Here is a 22,401-nt window from a genome sequence, read left to right on the forward strand (position 1 = left end):
TTGTACCTGGAAATGGCAGATTTTTTTTATGGAATACCTACATAGGCATAAAGAGGCCCATAATCAGCAACCATCACTACTGTGTTCCAATGGCACATTGTGTTAGCTAATCCAAGTTGATCATTTTAAATAGGCTAATAGATCATAAGTTAACCCTTTTTGCAATTATGTTAGCACAGCTGAAAACTGTTGTCCTGCTTAAAGAAGCAATACAACTGGCCTTCTTTAAACTAGTTGAGTATATGGAGCATCAGCAATTCTGGGTTGGATTACAGACTCAAAAGTGCAAATCAATCCCAGAACAACAGCAAAGAACAGTGTGAAGATGCTGGAGGAAACAGGTATAAAAGTATCTACATTCACAGTAAAAACGAGTCCTATATCGACCTGAAAAGCCGCTCAGCAAGAAAGAAGCCACTGATGCAAAACCACCATAAAAAAAAAAAAATCCAGATTACGGTTTGCAACTGCACATGGGGACAAAGATTGTACTCTTTAGAGAAATGTCCTCTGGTCTGATGAAAAAAATAGAACTGTTTGGCCATAATGACCATCGTTATGTTTGGAGGAAAAAGGGGAGAGGCTTGCAAGCTTTTCTGCAGGAGGGACTGGTGCATTTCACAAAATCAATGGCATCATGAGAAAGGAAAAATATGTGGATATATTGAAGCAACAGCTCAAGACATCAGTCAGGCAGTTAAAGCTTGGTCGCAAATGGCTCTTCCAAATGGACAATGACCCCAAGCATACTTCCAAAGTTTTGGCAAAATGGCTTAAGGACAACAAAGTCAAGGTGTTGGAGTGGCCATCACAAAGCCCTGACCTCAATCCCAAAGAAAATGTGTGGGCAGAACTGAAAAAGCTTGTGTGAGCAAGGAGGCCTACAAACCTGATTCATTTACACCAGCTCTGTCAGGAGGAATGGGCAAAAATTCACCCAACTTATTGTTGGAAGCTTGTGGAAGGCTACCCGAAATGTTTGACCCTAGTTAGATATGTGAAGGCAATGCTACCAAATACTAATTGAGTGTATGTTAACTTCTGACCCACTGGGAATGTGATGAAAGAAATAACAGCTGAAATAAATCTCTACACTATTATTCTGACATTTCACATTCTTAAAATAAAATGGTGATCCTAACTGACATAAGACAGGGTTTTTACTAGGATTAAATGTCAGGGATTGTGAAAAACCGAGTTTAAATGTATTTGGTTAAGGTGTATGTACATTTCCGACTTCAAATGTATGTGTGTGTGTGTATATATATATATATATATAAAAAATTAAACGACCCTGCCATCTACACCTACACTCATTAATAACCCAGAGACACCACCAATCAACACACCTGTAACTCTTCTGAAGTCCAATCTCCTTCACCCAAATACTTCTCTGCAGCTGCCACCACAACCTCTATTTTCTGCGATTTACAGTCCAACCCTGCGGTACAGTTGATAACCATTGCTATAAATGCTAAGAAGCCAATCTTATATCACTCGTTGGCCTATCCCTCTGTGTTGACACAGATCTACTACCCACACTGATCCTCTCAGGATCTCTCACCCTTGACCCAGCATACAACACCCTCTGCACTACTCTAACCCTGGTAACCTCAACCTACCTCTCTCGCACTGGACACTTCTCACCCCCAGCACCACGGGCACCCCTACATTTAACACATAGCGCTTCTTTCCACAATCCTACACATTCCTTTGTCTCATGCCCTTCTGCACTCTTCACACACCTAGGAACCTCCCTCCCACACACTGCTGCCACATGCCCATAAGCTTGACACCTGCAACAAAGTCATGGATTTGGCAACAGAAGCTCATACGGGATAACTGAAATATCCTAACATCACTTTGTCGGGCAAAGACTCAACATCAAAACTCACGCCACCCTGTCTGCGTCGCACCAAATGACGAGCATCACAAACACCGGGAAGCTTCACCTTCATCTGGTCCACCTTCACATTTACCGCTAACCCAGTAATCACTCCTTTCAATGGCGCCATGTTCTTGAGATAAAAACAAGTCACCGTTAGTCCCCATTCGTGTGGCGCAGAGTGCCCGCTCCCTGTGACCGACAGAAATACAAACAATTATCACAAGCCCACCTCCGGTTACCTCCACCGACTCCACTTCACCCACCCTGAAACCACATATTGATCAGCCAAAAGGCGGGTGTCCACTTTCTCCAAAAATAACAGACTTGTCTTTATCCTGACAATCAGTGCAGGGCTCGGACTCCAAGAACCTCACCAAACCTGCCACCTCTGGTAATTCACACTCATTTTAAATGGATTTAACCATTATTTAACCAGGAAATGCCAATTGAGACCTAGAGTCTCTTTTTCAAGGGAGACCTGGCCAGAAAGGCAGCAACAATCAATACTTTACAGAATTCAAACATACAACAATAAAATTCAACAACATGATCCAGCCTAAAAAAAACACTCCTCTATAAGAGTCTTCCGTCAAAAATGTTAATTCATTCAGTGGCACTAACATATCTAGATGAAGCATGGATTGTAGACTATTCCATGCCTCTGGTGCACAAGACGAGAAGGCAGTCATGCCTAATACTGTAAATGTCCTGGGGACTTTAAGTAGCAACCACCAAACAGACCGGGTAAGGTAACTGCTGGTGGTGAAGGAGACCAGACTACAGAGATAAAGAAGGAGTTTACCCAAAAGGTCTTTGTATAGATGAACACATACCAATGTAGCTTTCTGCGCATTTAAAGTGAGGTCCAACCCACCATTTAGTACAAGCGCAAGGATTCATGATAAACAGAGCCCAGTCTCTGAAAGACAGAGGAGGCTGCATGCATATAGAACAAGTCACCATAATCAATTACAGAGAGAAAACGGTCCTGTACAAGCTTCTTTCTAGTCATAAGCGGGAAGTAAGTCTTAATACGAAAATAAAAACCCAATTTCAACTTAAGATCCCACACAAGACTATCCATGTGAACTTTAAAGGACAACTTGTCATTCAACCATATACAGGTATTTGTCGGATGACACTTTTTCAATGGATAAGCCACCAGATGTGACAATGCTAACCTTTGGCTGAGTGCGAGCTCTGGTGAAGGTCATGAATTTTGTTTTTTGTACATTCAAGACCAGTTTGAGATCATAAAGGGAGCTGCAGTGACTGAAACGCGGTCTGGAGCTCTTCAACAGCCTGAACCAGAGAAGGAGCACATGTAACTTTGCTGGTTGCATCCCATTTCCCAAATCATTAATACAAATTGAGAACAACACAGGAGCTAAAATGGAACCCTGAGGCACACCTCTATTAATCTCAAGAAAGCTAGACTTGTGATTGTCAGTATATTCACATTGTGTTCTGTCAGAAAGATAGTCCCTGAACCAATTTACTGCCCCTTCAACAATTTATTGTCAAGTGAATCAAATGTCTTTTGATAAATCAACAAACAGAGCAGCACAATGTTGCATTTTATCATCCACTTCCATTTTTTTTTTATTGAACCTTTATTTAACCAGGCAAGTCAGTTAAGAACAAATTCTTATTTTCAATGACGGCCTAGGAACAGTGGGTTCACTGCCTGTTCAGGGGCAGAACGACAGATTTGTACCTTGTCAGCTCGGGGGTTTGAACTTGCAACCTTTTGGTTACTAGTCCAGAACGCTCTAACCACTAGGCTACCCTGCCGCCCCTGGAAATCTATAACTGGATACGGTGTACAGCTCACTCTGTTTGCACTTGCCAGCAGCCTTCTTCGACCTACCATCTCCCTTTTTTCCAAAATCTTCAACAGATTCACCCACTACCACCCTCACTCTCTTTCCCCACGTTCCTCCTCTGTATTCCAAGTATACGTCTCCTTGTGATAATATTGCATTTCTCCTAACAAACATTGCATTCTTGCCCTCTGAAGGGACACCATTTCCTCCTCCCTTGATCAACGTCACTACGACCGGAACTCGGTCACCAATGACAGCTAGCTTTATTTTCAGTGTTGGATGCATTGGTGGACTGGGACAAAAATTCGGCCCTGGCATTTTGGCCACATCAGCCCACATCACTGTGCACCCAGACAGCAACATTCAAACCTGTTCAGCATTGCCAGCATTTCGTTTGATTTATGAACTGTGCTATCTGGAGTGCTCAACGAGTAGTTTAAAGAAATTAAGTAGACAAACTGCCAGTGATTTGAAGTTCTCCCCCCCCCCAACAAGATTTAGATGCAAGTGGCTGTTCCACTGGTTGTCATAAGGTGTATGCACCAATTTGTAAGTCGCTCTGGATAAGAGCGTCTGCTAAATGACTTAAATGTAATGTAAATGTTCTATGAAATGAATGTGTAGTTGCTAAGTCTGTGTAGTTGCTAACCCTGTGTAGTTGCTAACCCTGGTGATAGTGAGTGGCAGGTCCTTTTCTTTGACGGTCATCCACTTTTAGAACCGTTTTATCCCCCTTTGTATTGTAGAGTCTATGTATAAGTCATGTGTACAGAGTATACAAAACATTAGGAACAGCTCCCTAATATTGAGTTACACACCCTTTTGCCCTCAGAACAGCCTCAATTCTTCTGGGCATAGACTCTACAAGGTGTCGAAAGTGTTCCACAGGGATGCTGGCCCATGTTTACGCCAATGCTTCCCACAGTTGTGTCGAGTTGGTTGGATGTCCTTTGGGTGGTGGACCATTCCTGATACACACAGGAAACTGTTGAGCGTGGAAAAACCCAGCAACGTTGCAGTTAATGACACACTCAAACCGGTGCGCCTGGCACCTACTACACTACCCTGTTCAAAGGCACTTAAATATTCTGTCTTGCCCACTCACCCGCTGAATGACACACATACAACATCTGTCTCAACTGTCTCAAGGTTTAAAAATCCTTCTTTGACCTGTCTCCTTCCCTTCATCTACACTGACTTGAAGTGGATTTAACAGGTGACATCAATAAGGGATCTTAGCTTTCACATGGATTCACTTGGTCAGTCTGTCGTCGAAAGAGCAGGTGTTCCTAATGTGTATATCACACCAACTGACTTGTTCTTTGGATGTTGTTCACACAGGAGACCGTGTTGAGACATTCTCTACATCCAGAGAGCAACAGCAGAAAGATCACAGAGCAACGAGGTCTCACAACTGCCCACATTGCTAGGAGATGTTCCCATTGCTATCAAAGCAAAGAAAGAAAAAAAATACACCTAAAAATACACACGGGAGAGAATCCGTATTACTACACTGACTGTGGGAAGTGCTTCACAAAATCACAAGCTCCATCAGTTCATCAGAGTGCACACTGGAGAAAAGCCTTTCTCCTGTTCTGACTGTGGGGAGAGTTTCTCTCAACTGGGCAGCTTAAAAAAAACACCAAGGTATACACACAGGTGAGAAGCCCTACTCCTGCTCTGACTGTGGGATGAGTTTCCCCCGATTGGATACCTTAAAATATCACCAATGGGCAGTTTCCCATTGAAGAAAATTGTCATGGTTCCTGTCTGCTTAAGTGGGCACTCTCTCTCGCGTGACCATCTTTGAGCATGCGTTCCCGTGCGAGATCACAGCTCATGCGAAAGAGGGAACGCCTACTTACACAGACAGGAACCTTGACCATTTTTATGGGGGGGAAAAACCCATGTATTTAATTTATCCACCATCTTTGATAAACAGGGCATTCGGAAAGTATTCAGAACCCCGGACTTATTCCACTTTGTTACGTCACAGCCTTATTCTAAAATGGATTACTTTAAAAAAAAAAATCCCTCATCGATCAACACACAATACCCCAGAGACGTTCGATCGGGTTCAAGTCCGGGCTTTCAGAGACTTCTCCCAAAGCCACTCCTGCGTTGTCTTGGCTGTGTGCTTAGGGTCGTTGTCCTGTTGGAAGGTGAACCTTCGCCCCAACCGGGGTGTCATGTGCCTTTTACTGAGGAGTGGCTTCCGTTTGGCCACTCTACCATTAAGGCCTGATTGGTGGAGCACTGCCGAGATGGTTGTCCTTCTGGAAGTTTGTCCCATCACCACAGGAGCTCTAGAGCTCTGTCAGTGACCATTGGGTTCTTGGTTACCTCCCTGACCAAGGCCCTTCTCCCCCGATTGCTCAGTTTGGCCAGGAGGCCAGCTCTAGGAAGAGTATCGGTGGCTCCAAACACCTTCCATTTAAGAATGATGGGGGCCACTATGTTCTTAGGGACCTTTAATGCTGAATAAATGTTTTGGTACCCTTCCTCAGAACTGTGGCTCGACACAATCCTGTCTCGGAGCTCTACAGACAATTCCTTGACTTAATGGCTTGGTTTTTGCTCTGACATACACTGTCAACTGTGGGACCCTTATATAGACAGGTACTGTATGTGTCTTTTCAAATCATGTCCAATCAATTTACCACAGGTGGACTCTAATCAAGTTGTAGAAACATCAAGGATGATCAATGGAAACAGGATGCACCTGAGCTCAAAATTGAGTCTCATAGCAAAGGGTCTGAATACTTACGTAAATAAGGTATTTTTTTTATAAATTTGCAAACATTTCTAAAAACCTGTTTTCACTTTGTCATTATGGGGTATTGTGTGTAGATTGATGAGGGAAAAAAACAATGTAATACATTTTAGAATAAGGCTGTAACGTAACAAAATGTGGAAAAAGTCAAGTGATCTGAATACTTTCCGCATGTACTGTAGCTTAAAGCCAAACAATAGGCAACAATTTGATCATTGGCTGATTGCTCCCATGTCCCAACCCACCCAGTGGACTATTTTAAAATGCTGGAAGTCCTCAATGCCAACGTCCATGCTAAAACGGGTTATGTCCACCTAGATATCTCTATCTAGCTTGATGGAATAAGCTGGTACACATCAGATCATATAAAGATGGTGTGGTGATTCGTTTTCAGCATTAGTTTGGATGGATCATTTTTTATACTACACAACTATGACTCTAATGATACACAGACTTTAAAATGACTACGTGTTTATTAAATCTTTTAAAACTCAATTTGTTATTTTAGTCATTGATTGTGAATGTGTTTGGAGATCTGCATTGAACTTAATTGATCAGCCAATGGAAAATAAAGTTTGTACATGAATTCGTGCTGGTCAAAATGCTCCTTCTCTTTTGTATGATTAACTACAAAAACAATGTTTTAAGAGAAATAATTTGTCTGAAGCAGAAAAACACAGGAAATTCAAATGAGCATCACAAAGCTACATTTTACCTATGTACTAGCAAGGTTTTTCAGCTTATGCAGCTTTCACACCTGCTAGAGCAGTGTTTCCCAAACTCGGTCCTGGGGCCCCGCCTGGGTGCACGTTTAGTTTTTTTGCCATAGCAATACACAGGTGAATCAAATAATCAAAGCTTGATGAGTTGATTATTTAAATCAGCTGTGTAGTGCTGGGGCAAAAACCAAAATGTGCACCCAGTTGGGGCCCCAGGACAGAGTTTGGGAAACCATGTGCTAGAGTATTGTAGCTTTATTGATCTACTGTACTCAATGCCGTTTCCCTCGACCTCTAGGGGGCCTCCCACCCCAAAATAAAAATGGTTTATCTGGAAAGCAAGTCATGTGCCCAGGGGCCCTGACCTCCAGAGGGCCCCCATTGATTGTGTAAGTCACTCTCACTCAAATATCAGATGAACATAACATATGTAATGGCAAAATGTGTAGAATTGCAAGATCGCAAGCCAGCTGGACTTCGTGTCAATTGCTTCATGTTGACATGAGGGAACGTGTGCGCACATACAGTGTACTTCTACAGAAGTATTTGAAAATAGGTTACAATTATTTCCTTGAAATAGCCTATGATTTTAAAATACTTAATTCCAAAAATATTAGTTCAAATAACCCTATAACCAAACAGACCATGGGATTGAGGCACCTTTGAACGGGGTATAGCAGTAGATGCCAGGCGCACCGGTTTGTGTCAAAAACAACAACGCTGCTGGGTTTTTCACGCTCAACAGTTTCCCCATGTGTGTCAAGAATAGTCCACAACCCAAAGGACATCCAGCCAACTCGACATAACTGTGGGAAGCATTGAAGTCAACATGAGCCAACAACCCTGTGGAACGCTTTCAACACATTGTAGAGTCCATGCCCTGACGAATTGAAGCTGTTCTGAGGGCAAAATATATTTTGTACACTGTGTAGGTTCACACACAATCCCTCATGTCAACAGCTGGCTTGCGATCTTGTTTCATCTGTACAAAAAACCTTCAAATGTAGGCAAACATTTTAAAAAATCCTACAAATCATTCACTCCCTCTCCCATACCTATGCACATTCACACATTTTGAAGTGAAATAAAGTTAGCCAGGTTTTCGTGCGCAAAACTTTATTTCAATGGCATCACAAAAATATCGGCATTTGCCTTGGTTCTGATAAATATAACACTTATGTTTGTGTGAGAAAAATAAACTGCAGTGATGAATCTGTGGGATAAAAACATGCATTCAGTGTGTGGACCACTCGACTGTTATCAATACTGTAAGATAAACCAGTCATTCATGATTACAGTGACAACAGTGATGATATGGGAGTTACTTCGAGATCCTATCAATTTAATGCAATAATTAGATGGAATTACCTCTCTTCCAGGAACACAAACAGAGCTTCTGAAAAAAAACAGTTTAGCTAATACTTTTAATGTATACATTTTTTTTGTTACATGCCAATATAATCTCTGTGTGACTGTGGCTAATAGCTATTGCATTAACACAACCCCCTGGCCTTTTAGGTTCACTGACTGTAAAAAGGGCAGAGAGGACATAGTCCTGCTTCAACGCTTAGATCAAGTAGAGGTCAATCAAGAGCATCGCAGCCTGTTCATAGAAAACATCTAGGACAAAGATAACTGTCCAAGTTCCTTGATAGGATGAAGTCTCTATCCCTTGACTTACTTATATAGCCTAACACACAAAACTATGCACTTAACATGGAGATATTGTACATTGCAGTTTGGGGGTTAGTGTTAACCCTCACAGTGTAGTCAAATAGGCACAAACAATACTACTGCAATACAACCTTACTCCTTATAGCTTTACATCCTTACCAATGACATCTTTACTAACTCATATGCGTTCTACACACAGATAATAATTTTAGAAGAGGAGTCGGTAGAGCACAGGGGTTGGCTATTGGAGCCTACTGGGGTACAGGAGACCCGATCTCAATAAGGGTCATCATAGTCGGGTGGCTGAATCTAGAGAACAACAGAGAAGTGTCCACCAGCTACCAGTCTATCCACCCTACGAGGTCTTCCCCCTCTGATGGGCCATCTTCATTCCCACCAGAGGAGCAGTAAAGCCCACCTTCTCCTCCACATTGAAGAGCATTCCTCCCTGGAAGAGATTGAGCAGGATGCACAGGTGTGACATTTATTATGCTCCCCGTCAGTGTTATTCTTTCCTGTTATTTCTATCCTGCGGGGACACAGGGTTAACGGAGTTCAACACCTTAACCACCATTAATATAGCGTCATAATTGAAAATAAATACCGGTGGAAAGATTTTTAATAGTATGAACCAACATCGTATCATAACCCTAACTAGAAACTGTTTTTAGATTCTCAAAAATATGAATATATAGCCCATCAATGTTTCAGCACTATCTGTCATATACAACTTAATCTTTCATTTTTGTATCTTTGCAATTTTACAACCTACAATTCAATAACTAAAGAGGATAAGAGGCTGACGTTTTCATATGTGTGCGCTACTTACCATTGTCAGCGATGGGTACCGCGGATGTAGGAGCGGCTCACCCGCTGAGTCCACAATCCGGACACACATCATAACATGTAAATGATGTAGGATAGGAAAACAAGTCCCATGATAGCAAAAAACATCAACACTAAAATGTCCAACATGATGAGAATGCCAGAAATAGAGGATGCAGATGTATCGCCAGAACACACGACGAAGAAATTGGAAGCCCCCTTAAAACCGGCGCAGATCGGGGGAGATCGGAAATAGCCGGAGCAGAATCATCTCTTCTCTGCACGAAACCCCTCCCCGCCCTATACTTTCTATAATATTGTACGCGTGGAAGCATACGGGTAGACATTAAAACCAGGATAGGGAGTAGCGTAAAACATGGGACATTTATTTTTGCTGAGGGCCCAGTCCCATATACATGTAATACATGCAATCTGCGTTTAGTGTTCAACAAAGTCGTGGTCATATAGTCAAGGAATCACACCGAATGAGGAATAATTTACACTGAAGGAAGCAAATAATACCGGACGCTATCGAGTAAAAATGACATTTTATTTAATCTGTAGAATATTTAAGTACAATTCGAAGTGCTGAAACAGGGCAACATGAGATGCTTTTATCAGTTCCTTAAAATTCAACTGGAGTCTGATTTTCTTTTAAGAATGTCAATATATGCATGTAAAAAAAAGAAATCAGAATAACAAAAATGCTATCAAAACAAAATAATTTTTGGATGGAATGCACAACATCGGTCTGAATGTTAGGTCAGTGTTTGTGGTTGGTTGACGTGATTTATATCTGCACTTCCTATACCAGTATCATACAAAAGCAATGAATGGTTGATTCATCAGAAGCATAGGACATAAGTCTTTAATTGGGGTAGAAGGTTGGAGGACTCTTGGCCATAGGACTGATATGACCACATACATTGGGGGAGGAGAACAAGGTGATGATATGAGATATGATACTGCAGAGTTGTAGGAGTGATACCAAAGCAGAAGAGAATATTGGTCTCCTGGCGGATTCCTAGTCTTTCCTTACAACCCGCAGGTTGGGGGTAGTAGGTACGCTTTCCTAGTAGCATCCCTTTCCGAGCCCCATCCAGCTCAATACAGACAATAACATGGTGCAATAATAATGTCTACGCCTTGCGGCTGTGGTCTATCATCACTCGAGTTGCAAAAAAACACAATTGGCTTGTCTTTAGCCACTTTGGATTCGTTTCCCTCCAACTACCACCATCATTCGCCTCGCTCCGAACCCCCCCAAGCAACTAAAACAAATCCACATCACTGCAAAGGAAAAACAGCTGTGGCAGCCAACATAGGCTTGGTTTATTCCCCATCTATAAAAAACACACCAAAGCCTCCAAGTAGCCAAGGCAATTTTATTTTGAGAGGCATTGACTGCTGATACTGTACAAGAGGCCAACCAAATTCATAAAAATTCCCCGACACCCCATTCACGTCAAGCCAAACCACCTCTTCCTCCTCACCCTTTCTTCCGTTACTTCAGCAAAGCAAGTGAGACTTCAAATAGCTCTGCCCCAAAACGGCCCTTCATACAGTGTACGAGTTTAAAAATGTCCAGTTGTCAAGTAGAGATCATAGATGCTAAATGCCAGCCTAGACTTACCTTTTTTTTATCAGCATGGCAATCTGATTATCCAGTCGGGTTGAGGTGTGCGTTGTGTTCATTATAATTCATTTAAGCATCATTGTTATAACTCATCACATTACAAAGTTGAAGCTAAAATGATATGAACGGTCAACACCTACTTACTGTCCAACACGTCCCACCACACTGGTACTAAAAAGGGTACAGTTACCCTTTATACTGCCCCTTCACCTCATTAGATCAAAATCATTCCACACTACAGCTTTAGTCTGCAGGTAAAAGCCCCTTCTTTCCCCAGCACCATGACCTACAACCCAAAACAACTGTACAACACCACCATCAAATCAGGCTACACGGCGGAAAAATACTTTTAATCCCCCCTCACTTGTAACAGTCACAGCGCATCAGAGAAGGGGAAGAAATAGTAGGGTGGGAAAGATGAGGGGAGAAGTAAGCGGTCGAGGAGGAGTTCACCGCGTCCCTCTCCCAGCCTCACACGGTCCCTCGGGACACGGAATGTACAACGATCCGTCGGCACTGGAAGAATCTGCTCCTGACAGGACATCCAGACAGATCTCGTAGCTACGACTATGAAAGTTACGTCATTGTCGCGTAACATTTCTCAGTTTTCTTGTGGAACACAGGCGTGCCACCACATAGGCAGGGAATGTCCTATGGAAATGTGTGCCTATAGAATGTCAGAGATGACCTATAAATGCGGGCGAGAGAGCGGGGGCCTAATGTAACTATGCGCCATGACGACTGCTCATTAATGAGCATGTGAATATTCATGAGCCAGTGGCACTCCAGAACATTGCTCTCCACTCTTCGGAGTTTCAAGGAAAAGAGAACTGGGCGAGGTGGTCCAGTCACGAGTTGGCACAACAAAACAGGCAAAATGGGTTGACGAATTGTCAGGCAAATACATAACCCATGATGGTTGATTTAACCCATGGATCTAAATCGGTGGGATTGCTAACCCAGCATACGCACACGTCTAGACAAAACTAGCATGCCTTATTGGTTCATAAATTGAGTTGCCGTTTTACTTCCGAAATGTATTTGATACATTGACATTTTTAAAATAAGCCTCTTAGATTACCAACAAAAGCAAAGGGGGGGAAAAACTGCATGATAGGAAATAAAACACTAACATTTACCACAGCCTGGATTTCTGACCCCCGTTCAACACTTCTCATAAAGGACTGGAATGTTTAACAACAAAACAAAGTGAAACAAATAATCATTTGAAGAAAAAAAAAAAGAGAAAAGATTGACAATACAGAATTGTTTTGGGAATTGTGTTTGGCCTTCGCGCTTACGATTGATAAACTCGGATGTTGGTTCTCTTGGAATAGGGGCAGGACCTGGCCTGATCCGACACCCCTCTCTCCGCCCCAGACCCTCTCCAACCATCACGTCACTCATCTTCCTGTAAGACTGTCGGAAGGCATGAGGCTGCGAGCGGGAGACAGCAAGAATGAGGAATAGCTTCACCCACTGACTAAGGTGATGACATGATTGTAATAAGATTGTAACCACGTCCCCTAACTAACTCGTCCCTGATCCCTCCTGTACTTCAAATGCCTGAACTTGAGGTACAAGGCAAGGCAGGAGGCGCTCTTCAGTTTAGATAGGATTCCAGTTGAGTTTCAGAACAATACCCACAATGCAGTGCAGGACAGGGTAAGACAGGTGAGGTAACAGATAAGTACTATTGATAAATGCGTACGTGTAGTTATAGAAATATATAAGACCTCTCTGGTAAGACTGATACTGTAGACTGCTCACAAACTGGTTGATGCGACAACAATGGGGTATTGATGGTTAATGGAATGTACACAAGTCAAATATTCAAGCTGAGTTCTAACTGCCCAGATATAGTAAGATTCTACACTGAGCTTCCAGTCAGACCAATTTCAACCAGTTTCAAAAACGGAAAAAAGAAGAAAAAAAAACAACTTCTGAAGATGCCACACCCACATTCCAAACTCATTTTCTCATGACCACATTGGCCTCAGTTCTCTGCTGTCATGGCAACTTGATTGACAAAGGGGGAGGTTCATATCGTTTTGCATCATAGTTTGCTGGAAAATGAAGTGCTGTAGCTAGGATAGTTGTGATACACTATGACCCCTGATGTATATATAGCCTGTAAGATGGAGGCATGTTTCTTCTGTAAGACTTCAATTCCACTTGACTGCTTTTTTTTAGTGGACCGAAGAATTGGGACAGAGACAGGCAGACAAACAGACATTCAGATAGACGGCAGCACAGACAGACAGAGTCTGTCGGTGGAGGAGAGCAGACCAGGGGTACACCGGGGGGGTCTTACAGGAAAGATCAGAGAACGAGTGAAAGAAATAGAAAGCGGCATTAAGATGAGATGGCACTGGGCTTTTCATTTGCTTCTCTCCCTCCCTCCCACACTTCTCTTTCTCAGATCAGATGGCCTCTACATAGTTAGCAGGCAGCATGCCCTGCTGGCCAGTGCGCTCGACACGGCCGTACATCCAGCCCTCGTCGATCACCTGCGCGTCCACGATCACATCTCCCTCCAGGAAGCCCACCTCGTCCTCGTCGGCTGCAGCATAGTCATACACCGCCTGGTACCGCTTCTACACACAGGAAGAGAAGGGGGAGATATATATATATATATAAAACGAGTGAAAGAGACAGAGAGAGAAAACGAGAGAAAACGAGTGAAAAAGAGAGAAAACGAGAGATGGAGAGAGAGAGATGGAGAGAGAGATGGAGAGAGAGATGGAGAGAGAGATGGAGAGAGAGATGGAGAGAGGGGATGTAAAAGGAATAGGAGGGAGGGAAGGTACAGAGAAAGGGAGAGAAAGAGAACATGAAGTTCCTATAACACCACCTTCAACAGAGACAGTCAGTCTCTGCTACAAGACAAAGCTACTGGGGGGGCGGGGTCATGTGGATACTGCCAGACACAGTGGAGGCCCCCATGCAGAGAGAACAGTGCCTACGTCCCAAACGGCAACCCTTTCCCTAAATAGTGCATTACTTTTGACCGGGCCACAACGGGCCCTGGTAAAAAAAAAAAAAAAGCTGTGCTTTAAATAGGGAATAGGGTGCCATTTGGGATAGATCCTAACAAGAGAGAGGAGGGTTCTGTCTCACCCCGGAGCTGGGAGGGGGGGCGGCGGCCACCTGACGGACTGGTCCAGGAGCCGCTGCTGACTCATAGCTGTAGTTCTTAGACGCAGCAGGGGGCTGGTGGGGCTGCTGGAACACTGGTGAGAGAGGGGGAGGAGAGAGCCAGAGGGAGAGGGAGAGAAAGTTGGGGAGAGAGAATTGTGAGAGGGAGAGTGAGTGATTGAATCAGAGTGAAGGATAGACATCCCCCCCCCGTCTCATCTCCTCCTGCTGTATCCCCCCCTATCCCTCCATCTAACTGACACCCCATTGGTCAGCCCCAGGGCTCTGATACAGAGAATTCCACAGCACAGCAAGTCAAAACTTGCAGCCATCATTTAGCGCCTTTCAGTCAACTATTAGAACAATGACTCTCTGTGATATTGAGAGGTGATAACATGTACAGAGTGAATGCACAGGTTAACCACTAGATCACAGTCATTGTATTCAGGTGTGCTAAAAAACAGGAACTGTCCACGGAGCAGAAAAATCAAACATTTTATGCCCAGAGATAAATGCAACCATGTGTCTACTCTCACTGATGTTAAAGCTACAATATGTAATCAAATGTTGGTCTTGAAAAATATATTTTAGATGGTACAATAATTCTCTACACTTTACTTGCTTGTGAAATTTGGCAGACCATTGGAATTTTAGCAACCAGGAAATGTCATCGTGCATCTTTAATAAATGTATTTTCATAGTGTGTGTGTGTGAGAGAGCGAGCGAGCGAGCGAGACAACATGTGTACCTGGATTGGGGCTGTTGGGCTGGGGAGATGGGATTTCTCCTCCCATCCTGTTCTTCTCAAACTCCTCATGGTACTTAATCTGTGTACACACACACACATTATATTTACATTGTGACATTTGCCATTTAGCTCTGATACATAGTGGCTAGATATAACACCCAGACGTCATGTATGGTGCTGCTTAGTTTGATAAGAAAATTCAGATTGCATCCTGTTGACTGTACCAGTCCAGCAGATAGCTATTTAGAGCAGGGAAATAAAGTGCAGTTCATGTCGTGCCCAGTAGGTGTCTCCAGATCCCACTCCAGGCAGTAGGACTGCATGTGTAATAGGTGGGGCGCTACAGTGCTAAGCTACGTGCTTCTCCATTTCTACAATAGGCCTGCTGACACAGGAAATGACATCGTAGCCGGAAGTTGGGTGACCTCAGCGCTGCCTAGCAACCCTTGCTGACACATCACCAGGAACAGGTGAAATGAGAAAAAGTGGAGAGAGAGACAGGCCTAAAGAGAGGATAAGAAATTGAAAAGAGTAACAGAGACCCAAAGGAGGAAGACAGAAAAGAATGGTGCAAAATATATCATGTCTAACAAAAATACTGGGTGAAAATTACCTTTTAGTCACATGCGCCGACCTTACAGTGAAATGCTTACTTACAAGCTCCTAACCAACAATGCAGTTTAAAAAATACAAATAAGAAATAAAAAAGTAACAAGCAGTTAAAGAGCAGCAGTAAAATAACAATAACGATATTACATACAGGGGGTACCGGTATAGTCAATGTGTGGGGGCACCATTTAGTCTAGGTAATATGTACATGTAGGTAGAGTTATTAAAGTGACTATGAATAGCAGAGTAGCACAGGAGTGAAGGGGGGGGTTGCAATGCAAATAGTGGCTATGGGGGGGTACCGCTTGCCGTGCGGTAGCAGAGAGAACAGTCTAGTGTGGCTGGAGTCTGACAATTTTAGGGCTTTCCTCTGACACCGCCTTGTATAGAGGTCCTGGATGGCAGTACATGCTTTCCTTGTTTATTCAGGTAAATCAAAGCTGCATCACAACCAGAAGCACCAGCCCTAATATAACAACCCAGCCAACATCACAGAGAGAGACAGCATTCATCTCCAAATGACCAATAAACCTGAGAGAGACAGATCCTTTTCTGCAGTATAACAGCCCTACTATTCCCAGCCTGAATGATAAGACTGACACAGCCTATATTCTGCCCCCTCTCTCCCTCCCTCCCTGGGTGGGTGAAAGAGGCCAGTGTGTTAAGCGGAGGAGAAGACAGTGTTAAGCGTGAGTGAGGATATTGCGTTCAGTGACTGTGAGAAGACAGTCTTTTTAATGTGAGAGAGCGAGCAACATGTTCAATATGTTACATGAGAGAGTCTGACATTACTTCTGTTTGTTTTGAAGGCGAAGGTTGCACACAGATGGTGTGTGTGTGTGTGTGTGTGTGTGTGAGAGAGAACAGGAAAAGCTCAGCCCATGCCAGTACCACTCCCGGACACAAAATTGCCCCCCCCCCCCCTTCCTCTTAACCTTCACTACATGAATCAGTAGAAAGTTAAAGGAGGTAGGAAGGGAGAGAGGGCTGGAGACCTTAGTGAACATTCTAAATGAATGTGAATTAAAGTCATATGACAGAGAGATAAGGAGAGAGAGAGAGAGAGACGGGGACTTGTCCAGACAGACAGTTGTGAACGAGAAGGGGCTGGAGTTGGACATATCACATTTCAAAGAGAGCTGGACATGTCTGTCTCTCTCTGGGCTACTGAGTGTGGGTCCATCCGAGGAGGAGGGAGAGAAAGAGATCATCAGCCGCACCCCTTGGCTTGGTCTGTCCTCACACACACACTGATAACAGCTGGGACACTGTAACAGACTTCTCATGAGGTTTCTCTTCTCTGTATTTGCCTGGGGTTGTAGAAGGGTTGATGTGTGTGTGTGTGTGTGTGTGTGTGTGTGTTTCCACCGTCTCAGACACACATGTTCTGTTCCTGTATGAAAGCAGTAATTAACCAACACCCTCCACACTCATTAAGTCATTAGAGAAGACAGAGCAGGGCAACTATGTTCTGCGATGTCAGGATGTGTGTCCCTGGTCTGCCAGAGCAAGCAAGGCCCTAGGCAGCAGCCTTCTGCAACAGAGGACCACAGAGGGACAAAGTAACATAACCCTGTGCCCAGGCTTCACACAGCACTTCTGGACTAAGAGACAATCTGCACATCAGAGTGGTAAGGACGTGCATGAATACATACATACATAACACACATACATACTAAATGGTTTAAAGTATGTGGACACTCCTTGAAATTCGTGGATTCGGCTATTTCAGCCACAGCTGTTGCTGGCAAGTGTATAAAATCGAGCACAAAGCCATGCAAACTCCATAGACAAACACTGGCAATATGATGGCCTTACTGAAGAGCTCAGTTACTTCCAATGTGCCACCGTCATAGGAAGCCACCTTTCCAACAAGTCCGTTAGTCAAATTTCTGCCCTACTTGACCTGCCCCAGTCAACTGTAAGTGCTGTTATTGTGAAGTGAAAACGTCTAGGAGCAACAACGTCTCAGCCGCAAAGTGGTAGACCACACAAGCTCACAGAACGGGGCCGCTGTGGGCTGAAGCTCTTTAAAAAAAGAATCTGTTCTCGACTGAAACACTCACTACGGATTTCCAATCTGCCTCTGGAAGCAAAGTCAGCACAACATAAAAAAAAAAAAAAAAAATTAATCGGGAGCGTCATGAAATGGGTTTCCATGGCCGAGCAGTTGCATATAAGCCTAAGCTCACCACGTGCGTTGCCAAGCGTCAGCTGGAGTGGTGTAAACCTCGCTGCCATTGGACTCTGTAGCAGTGGACATGTGTTCTCTGGAGTGATGAATCACACCTCACCATCTGGCAGTCTGAAGGACGAATCTGGGTTTGGCAGATGCCAGGAGAACGCTACCTGCCCCATTGCATAGTGCCAGTTGTAAAGTTTGGCGGAAGAGGAATAATGGTCTGGGGCTGTTTTTCATGGTTCGGGCTAGGCCCCGTAGTTCCAGTGTAGGGAAATCTTAACGCTACAGCATACAATGACATTCTAAACTATTCTGTGCTTCCAACTTTGTAGTAACAGTTGGGGAAGGCCCTTTCCTGTTTCAGCACGACAATGCCCCCGTGCAGGTCCATATAGAAATGGTTTGTCGAGATCGGTGTGGAAGAACTTGACTGGCCTGCACAGAGCCCTGACCTCAACCCCATCGAACATCTTTGGGATGAATTGTAACGCAGACTGCGAGACAGGCCTAATCCTCAAAATCAGTGCCCGACCTCACTAATGCTCGTGGCTGAATGGAAGCAAGTCCCCGCAGCAATGTTCTTACATCTAGTGGAAAGCCTTCCCAGAAGAGTGGAGGCTTTTATAGCAACAAGGGGGGACCAACTCCACATTAAGGCTCATGATTTTGGTATGAGATGTTCAATGAGCAGGTGTCCACCTACTTTTGGCCATGTAGTGTATATATATATATATATGGCACCCCGATCCCTATAGTGCACTACTTTGACCAGGGTTCCATTTGAGACAACCGGAGGGAGAGACTGGTTGTTGTTCCTGTCCTGTGACAGGTACTACGTGTGAGCGTTGACAGACAGACGTACATTGCTGATATGGTCCTGTGTTTTCTTGATTCTCTGCATCTCTGGCGTGTCGGCCACAGCACTGAAACCTTTCCCTTTGTTCTTCTCAAACTCCTCCTTGTACTGCACCTGGAACACACACACACACACACACACACACACACACGTCAAGAGAGTCAAACGTTTCAAAAGAGTAAAAAATAAGATCAAACCACATTTTATTTCGGTACATGCTTTGTAAACAAATCAAATGCATTTATAAAGCCATTTTTACATCAGCAACAACAGGTGTAGACTAACAGTGAATTGCTTACTTACGGGTGCAAACACAGAGAAAACAGAAAAGCAATAACAAGTAATAAATACACAATGAGTAACATGGCTAAAAACACAGGGTACCAGCACCGAGTTGATATGCAGGAGCATGAGGTAATTAAGATTAGTTTATATGTACATATAACTATACATGAAATGTAAATAAACAGGCTACAGTTTTAATGACTTTTAGCATGCACGGCCCGCCCAACCTCCCTCCCTCAAGTGGTGGTGACAGTCACTTCCTGTTGCCAGGGCAGAGAGACCATACACACAGGATGTGCTGACATAGCCTAATAAGGTCACACCAAGGTGTGTGTACAACAGAGGGCACCTCAGCCAACATGACAAGTAGGCCTAATGAACAGGAAAATCACTAGCCTTTGTCAATCTACTATCCACCATAGTTTAAAAAAAAGTTGACCTATTCTATTGATCAGTTTCTTGAGAAAGAAATGGCCTATTCCAAACAAATTCTGGGACAGTTGTGGGATGATAGATCCCAAATTCATACAAGCAGTAGGCCTAGGCTACATATAAAAATAAATAAATAATAATTAAATTGTTAAAAAGCAATGAGTCTGATGAAACCGATCAGAACGTTTAGCTTACAATGTTGATACTATTCATTCTTAACATTATACAATTGCAGCAATGTGCACAAGGCAGTAGGACACATGCAAATGTTCGTTCCATAATGCAATTAGGGGACAACGCACCGCACATGTGAGCAGTTTGATGTGAATGGTGAAAACATCCGTTAGACATTAAGAGATCTAATATTCAACAACTAGGATGGGTTGCTAATACGACTAAAATCGTGCCTTTGGATACTGGCAAATTAAAGAAAGTTTATTTTATTTATTAAATAATTGCATGATTTTGGCTAGGCTACTTTGAAACAAGGTAAGACATGCCTCATAATAAACTCAGCAAAAAAATAAACGCCCCTTTTTCAGGACCCCGCCTTGCAAAGATAATTCGTAAAAATCCAAATAACTTCACTTTGTTGCGGACAGTGCTCAGACTGTCCGCAACAGGCTGAGAGATGGTGGACTGACACTGGAATGAGGGCTTGGACTGCAGGCCTGTTGTAAGGCACGTCCTCACCAGACATCACCTGCAACAACGTCACCTATGGGCACAAACCCACTGTCACTGGACCAGACAGGACTGGCAAAAAGTGCTCTTCACTGACAAATCGCAGTTTTGTCCCACCAGGGGTGATGGTTTGGATTCGTGTTTATCGTCGAAGGAATGAGCGTTACACCGAGTCCTGTACTCTGGAGCGGGATCGATTTAGGGGTGGAGAATCAGTCATGGTCTGGGGCGGTGTGTCACAGCCTCATCCGACTGAGCTTGTTGTCATTGCAGGGAATCTCAATGCTGTGCGTTACAGGGAAGACATCCTCCTCCCTCATGTGGTACCCTTCCTGCAGGCTCATCCTGACATGACCCACCAGCTTGTCAATGCCACCAGCCAAACGGCTCATTCTGTGTGTGATTTCCTGCAAGACAGGAATGTCAGTGTTCCTTCATGGCCAGCAAAGAGCCCGGATCTCAATCCCATTGAGCACGTCTGGGACCTGTTAGATAGGAGGGTGAGGGTTAGGGCCAGGAATGTCCAGGAACTTGGAGGTGCCTTGGTGGAAGAGTGGGGTAACATCTCACAGCAAGAACTGGCAAATCTGGTGCAGTCCATGAGGAGGAGATGTACTGCAGTACTTAATGCAGCTGGTGGCCACACCAGATACTGATTTACTTTGATTTTGACCCCCCTTTGTTCAGGGACACATTATTCCATTTATGTTAGTCACGTCTATGCAACTTGTTCAGTTTATGTATCAGTAGTTGAATCTTATGTTCATGCAAATATTTACACATGCTAAGTTTGCTGAAAATAAACGCAGTTGACAGTGAGAGGACCTTTCTTTTTTTGCTGAGTGTATGTAGTAAAAAGTTCAGGTTTCAAACAATTAAGTATATTTATAAAAAAAATATATAAAAAAATAAAATAAAAAAAACTTGCTCCGACTGGGAAAACCAGTTTGGAACAGGTCTGGAACAGACTTTACCGACCTGAAGTTCCCAGTTGTTTTTAAAGCACCATATGCATTTACTGTTTGAGATGCTTCAGCATCTGACATGTGGCAATTTAAATCTGCCTAAATTATACAGATTAACTTACAGACCGATGACCATGACCAGTCAAAAGTATTTACATTGACTGGGATTTCTACCAAATAGTCAAAAAAAATGTTTAAAAAAAAAGCATTATTTCACAATGAGATTTTTTCTTCTCCTGGAAAATAAAATTGGCCCAAGCCAATTTATCTGCTTTTTAAAATGTATAAAATAAATAAATAAATGGTGGCCAAAAGCCAGCTATTACCAGTTAACGGAAACCCTGATGCATAGGCCTTTGTGCGTGCTTACCCCTCCCTTCCCAGTGTGACCCTCAATATGAGAGGAAGTGGCCAGCCCATGTAGAATCAGATGGGTATCACTCTAATGACAATGAACACAGCAGCTCTCCCTCACACACAGCTGGCCTACTGTACCACCGAGGCAACACTTGTGGATTCATACACACACTACAGTAAACAAACACACTAATTAAGTAGCAACTCATTCACATACAGAAGTACATACTCAGATTCCTTATGAAACATAACAGTCCCAGTGACATGTCAACAATGACTATCACTTCTCTCTGGTGCGAGACTGCACCAACAAATAATATCCGCCCGTCTGCCCACCCCTGGAAGAGCCTGCTGCAGTAATCCATTACCAAGCAGCACTCTGACCAGTCTCACACTAACAGAAATACAATCTATATATTATATTTCTATGACTACACTCATCTCTTACAGCCAGCCAGCGTTGTTCTAAAGGATTGGGGCAGTCCCACTCTGTGTATTTGATGGGTTTATTGGTAGACAGGAAAGTGTAGAGAAGAAAGGAAAGTATGTAGAGGTGCACTCTGGGCCAGAGTGGAACCCATCCTGACATGTTGGTCAGGGTCTGCAGTTCTAAATGCTCCTTGAACACACAGGTCACCTGACTGCTGTTTGACTGACACAGCTCTACAGAGTGCTGACCTGTCCTCCTCCACACACACACACACACACACCTCACCTTGTGAGGATAGGCAGGAGATGACTGGGCCATGATTCACGACGTGTGGGTCCCATTCGTGTTAAATGACTAAATATAGACTACACACA

General features: G+C 43.6%; 1 protein-coding gene across 1 annotated transcript in view; it reads right to left on the reverse strand.

Moving 5' to 3' along the window:
• Positions 1-10,236: 10,236 nt before the first annotated feature.
• LOC118384481 (LIM and SH3 domain protein 1-like) overlaps positions 10,237-22,401 on the reverse strand; it is a 36,586-nt gene continuing 24,421 nt past the window's right edge. The window contains exons 4-7 of the mRNA XM_052518683.1: positions 18,881-18,988; positions 15,228-15,306; positions 14,462-14,574; positions 10,237-13,938 (exon numbers count right to left, since the gene is read on the reverse strand). Coding sequence (XP_052374643.1) covers positions 13,765-13,938; positions 14,462-14,574; positions 15,228-15,306; positions 18,881-18,988 — 474 coding nt within the window. The 3' untranslated portion in view covers positions 10,237-13,764. The remainder of the gene's footprint in view (positions 13,939-14,461; positions 14,575-15,227; positions 15,307-18,880; positions 18,989-22,401) is intronic.

Source organism: Oncorhynchus keta, chromosome 5, assembly GCF_023373465.1.
Source record: "Oncorhynchus keta strain PuntledgeMale-10-30-2019 chromosome 5, Oket_V2, whole genome shotgun sequence".
Taxonomy (NCBI): domain Eukaryota; kingdom Metazoa; phylum Chordata; class Actinopteri; order Salmoniformes; family Salmonidae; genus Oncorhynchus; species Oncorhynchus keta.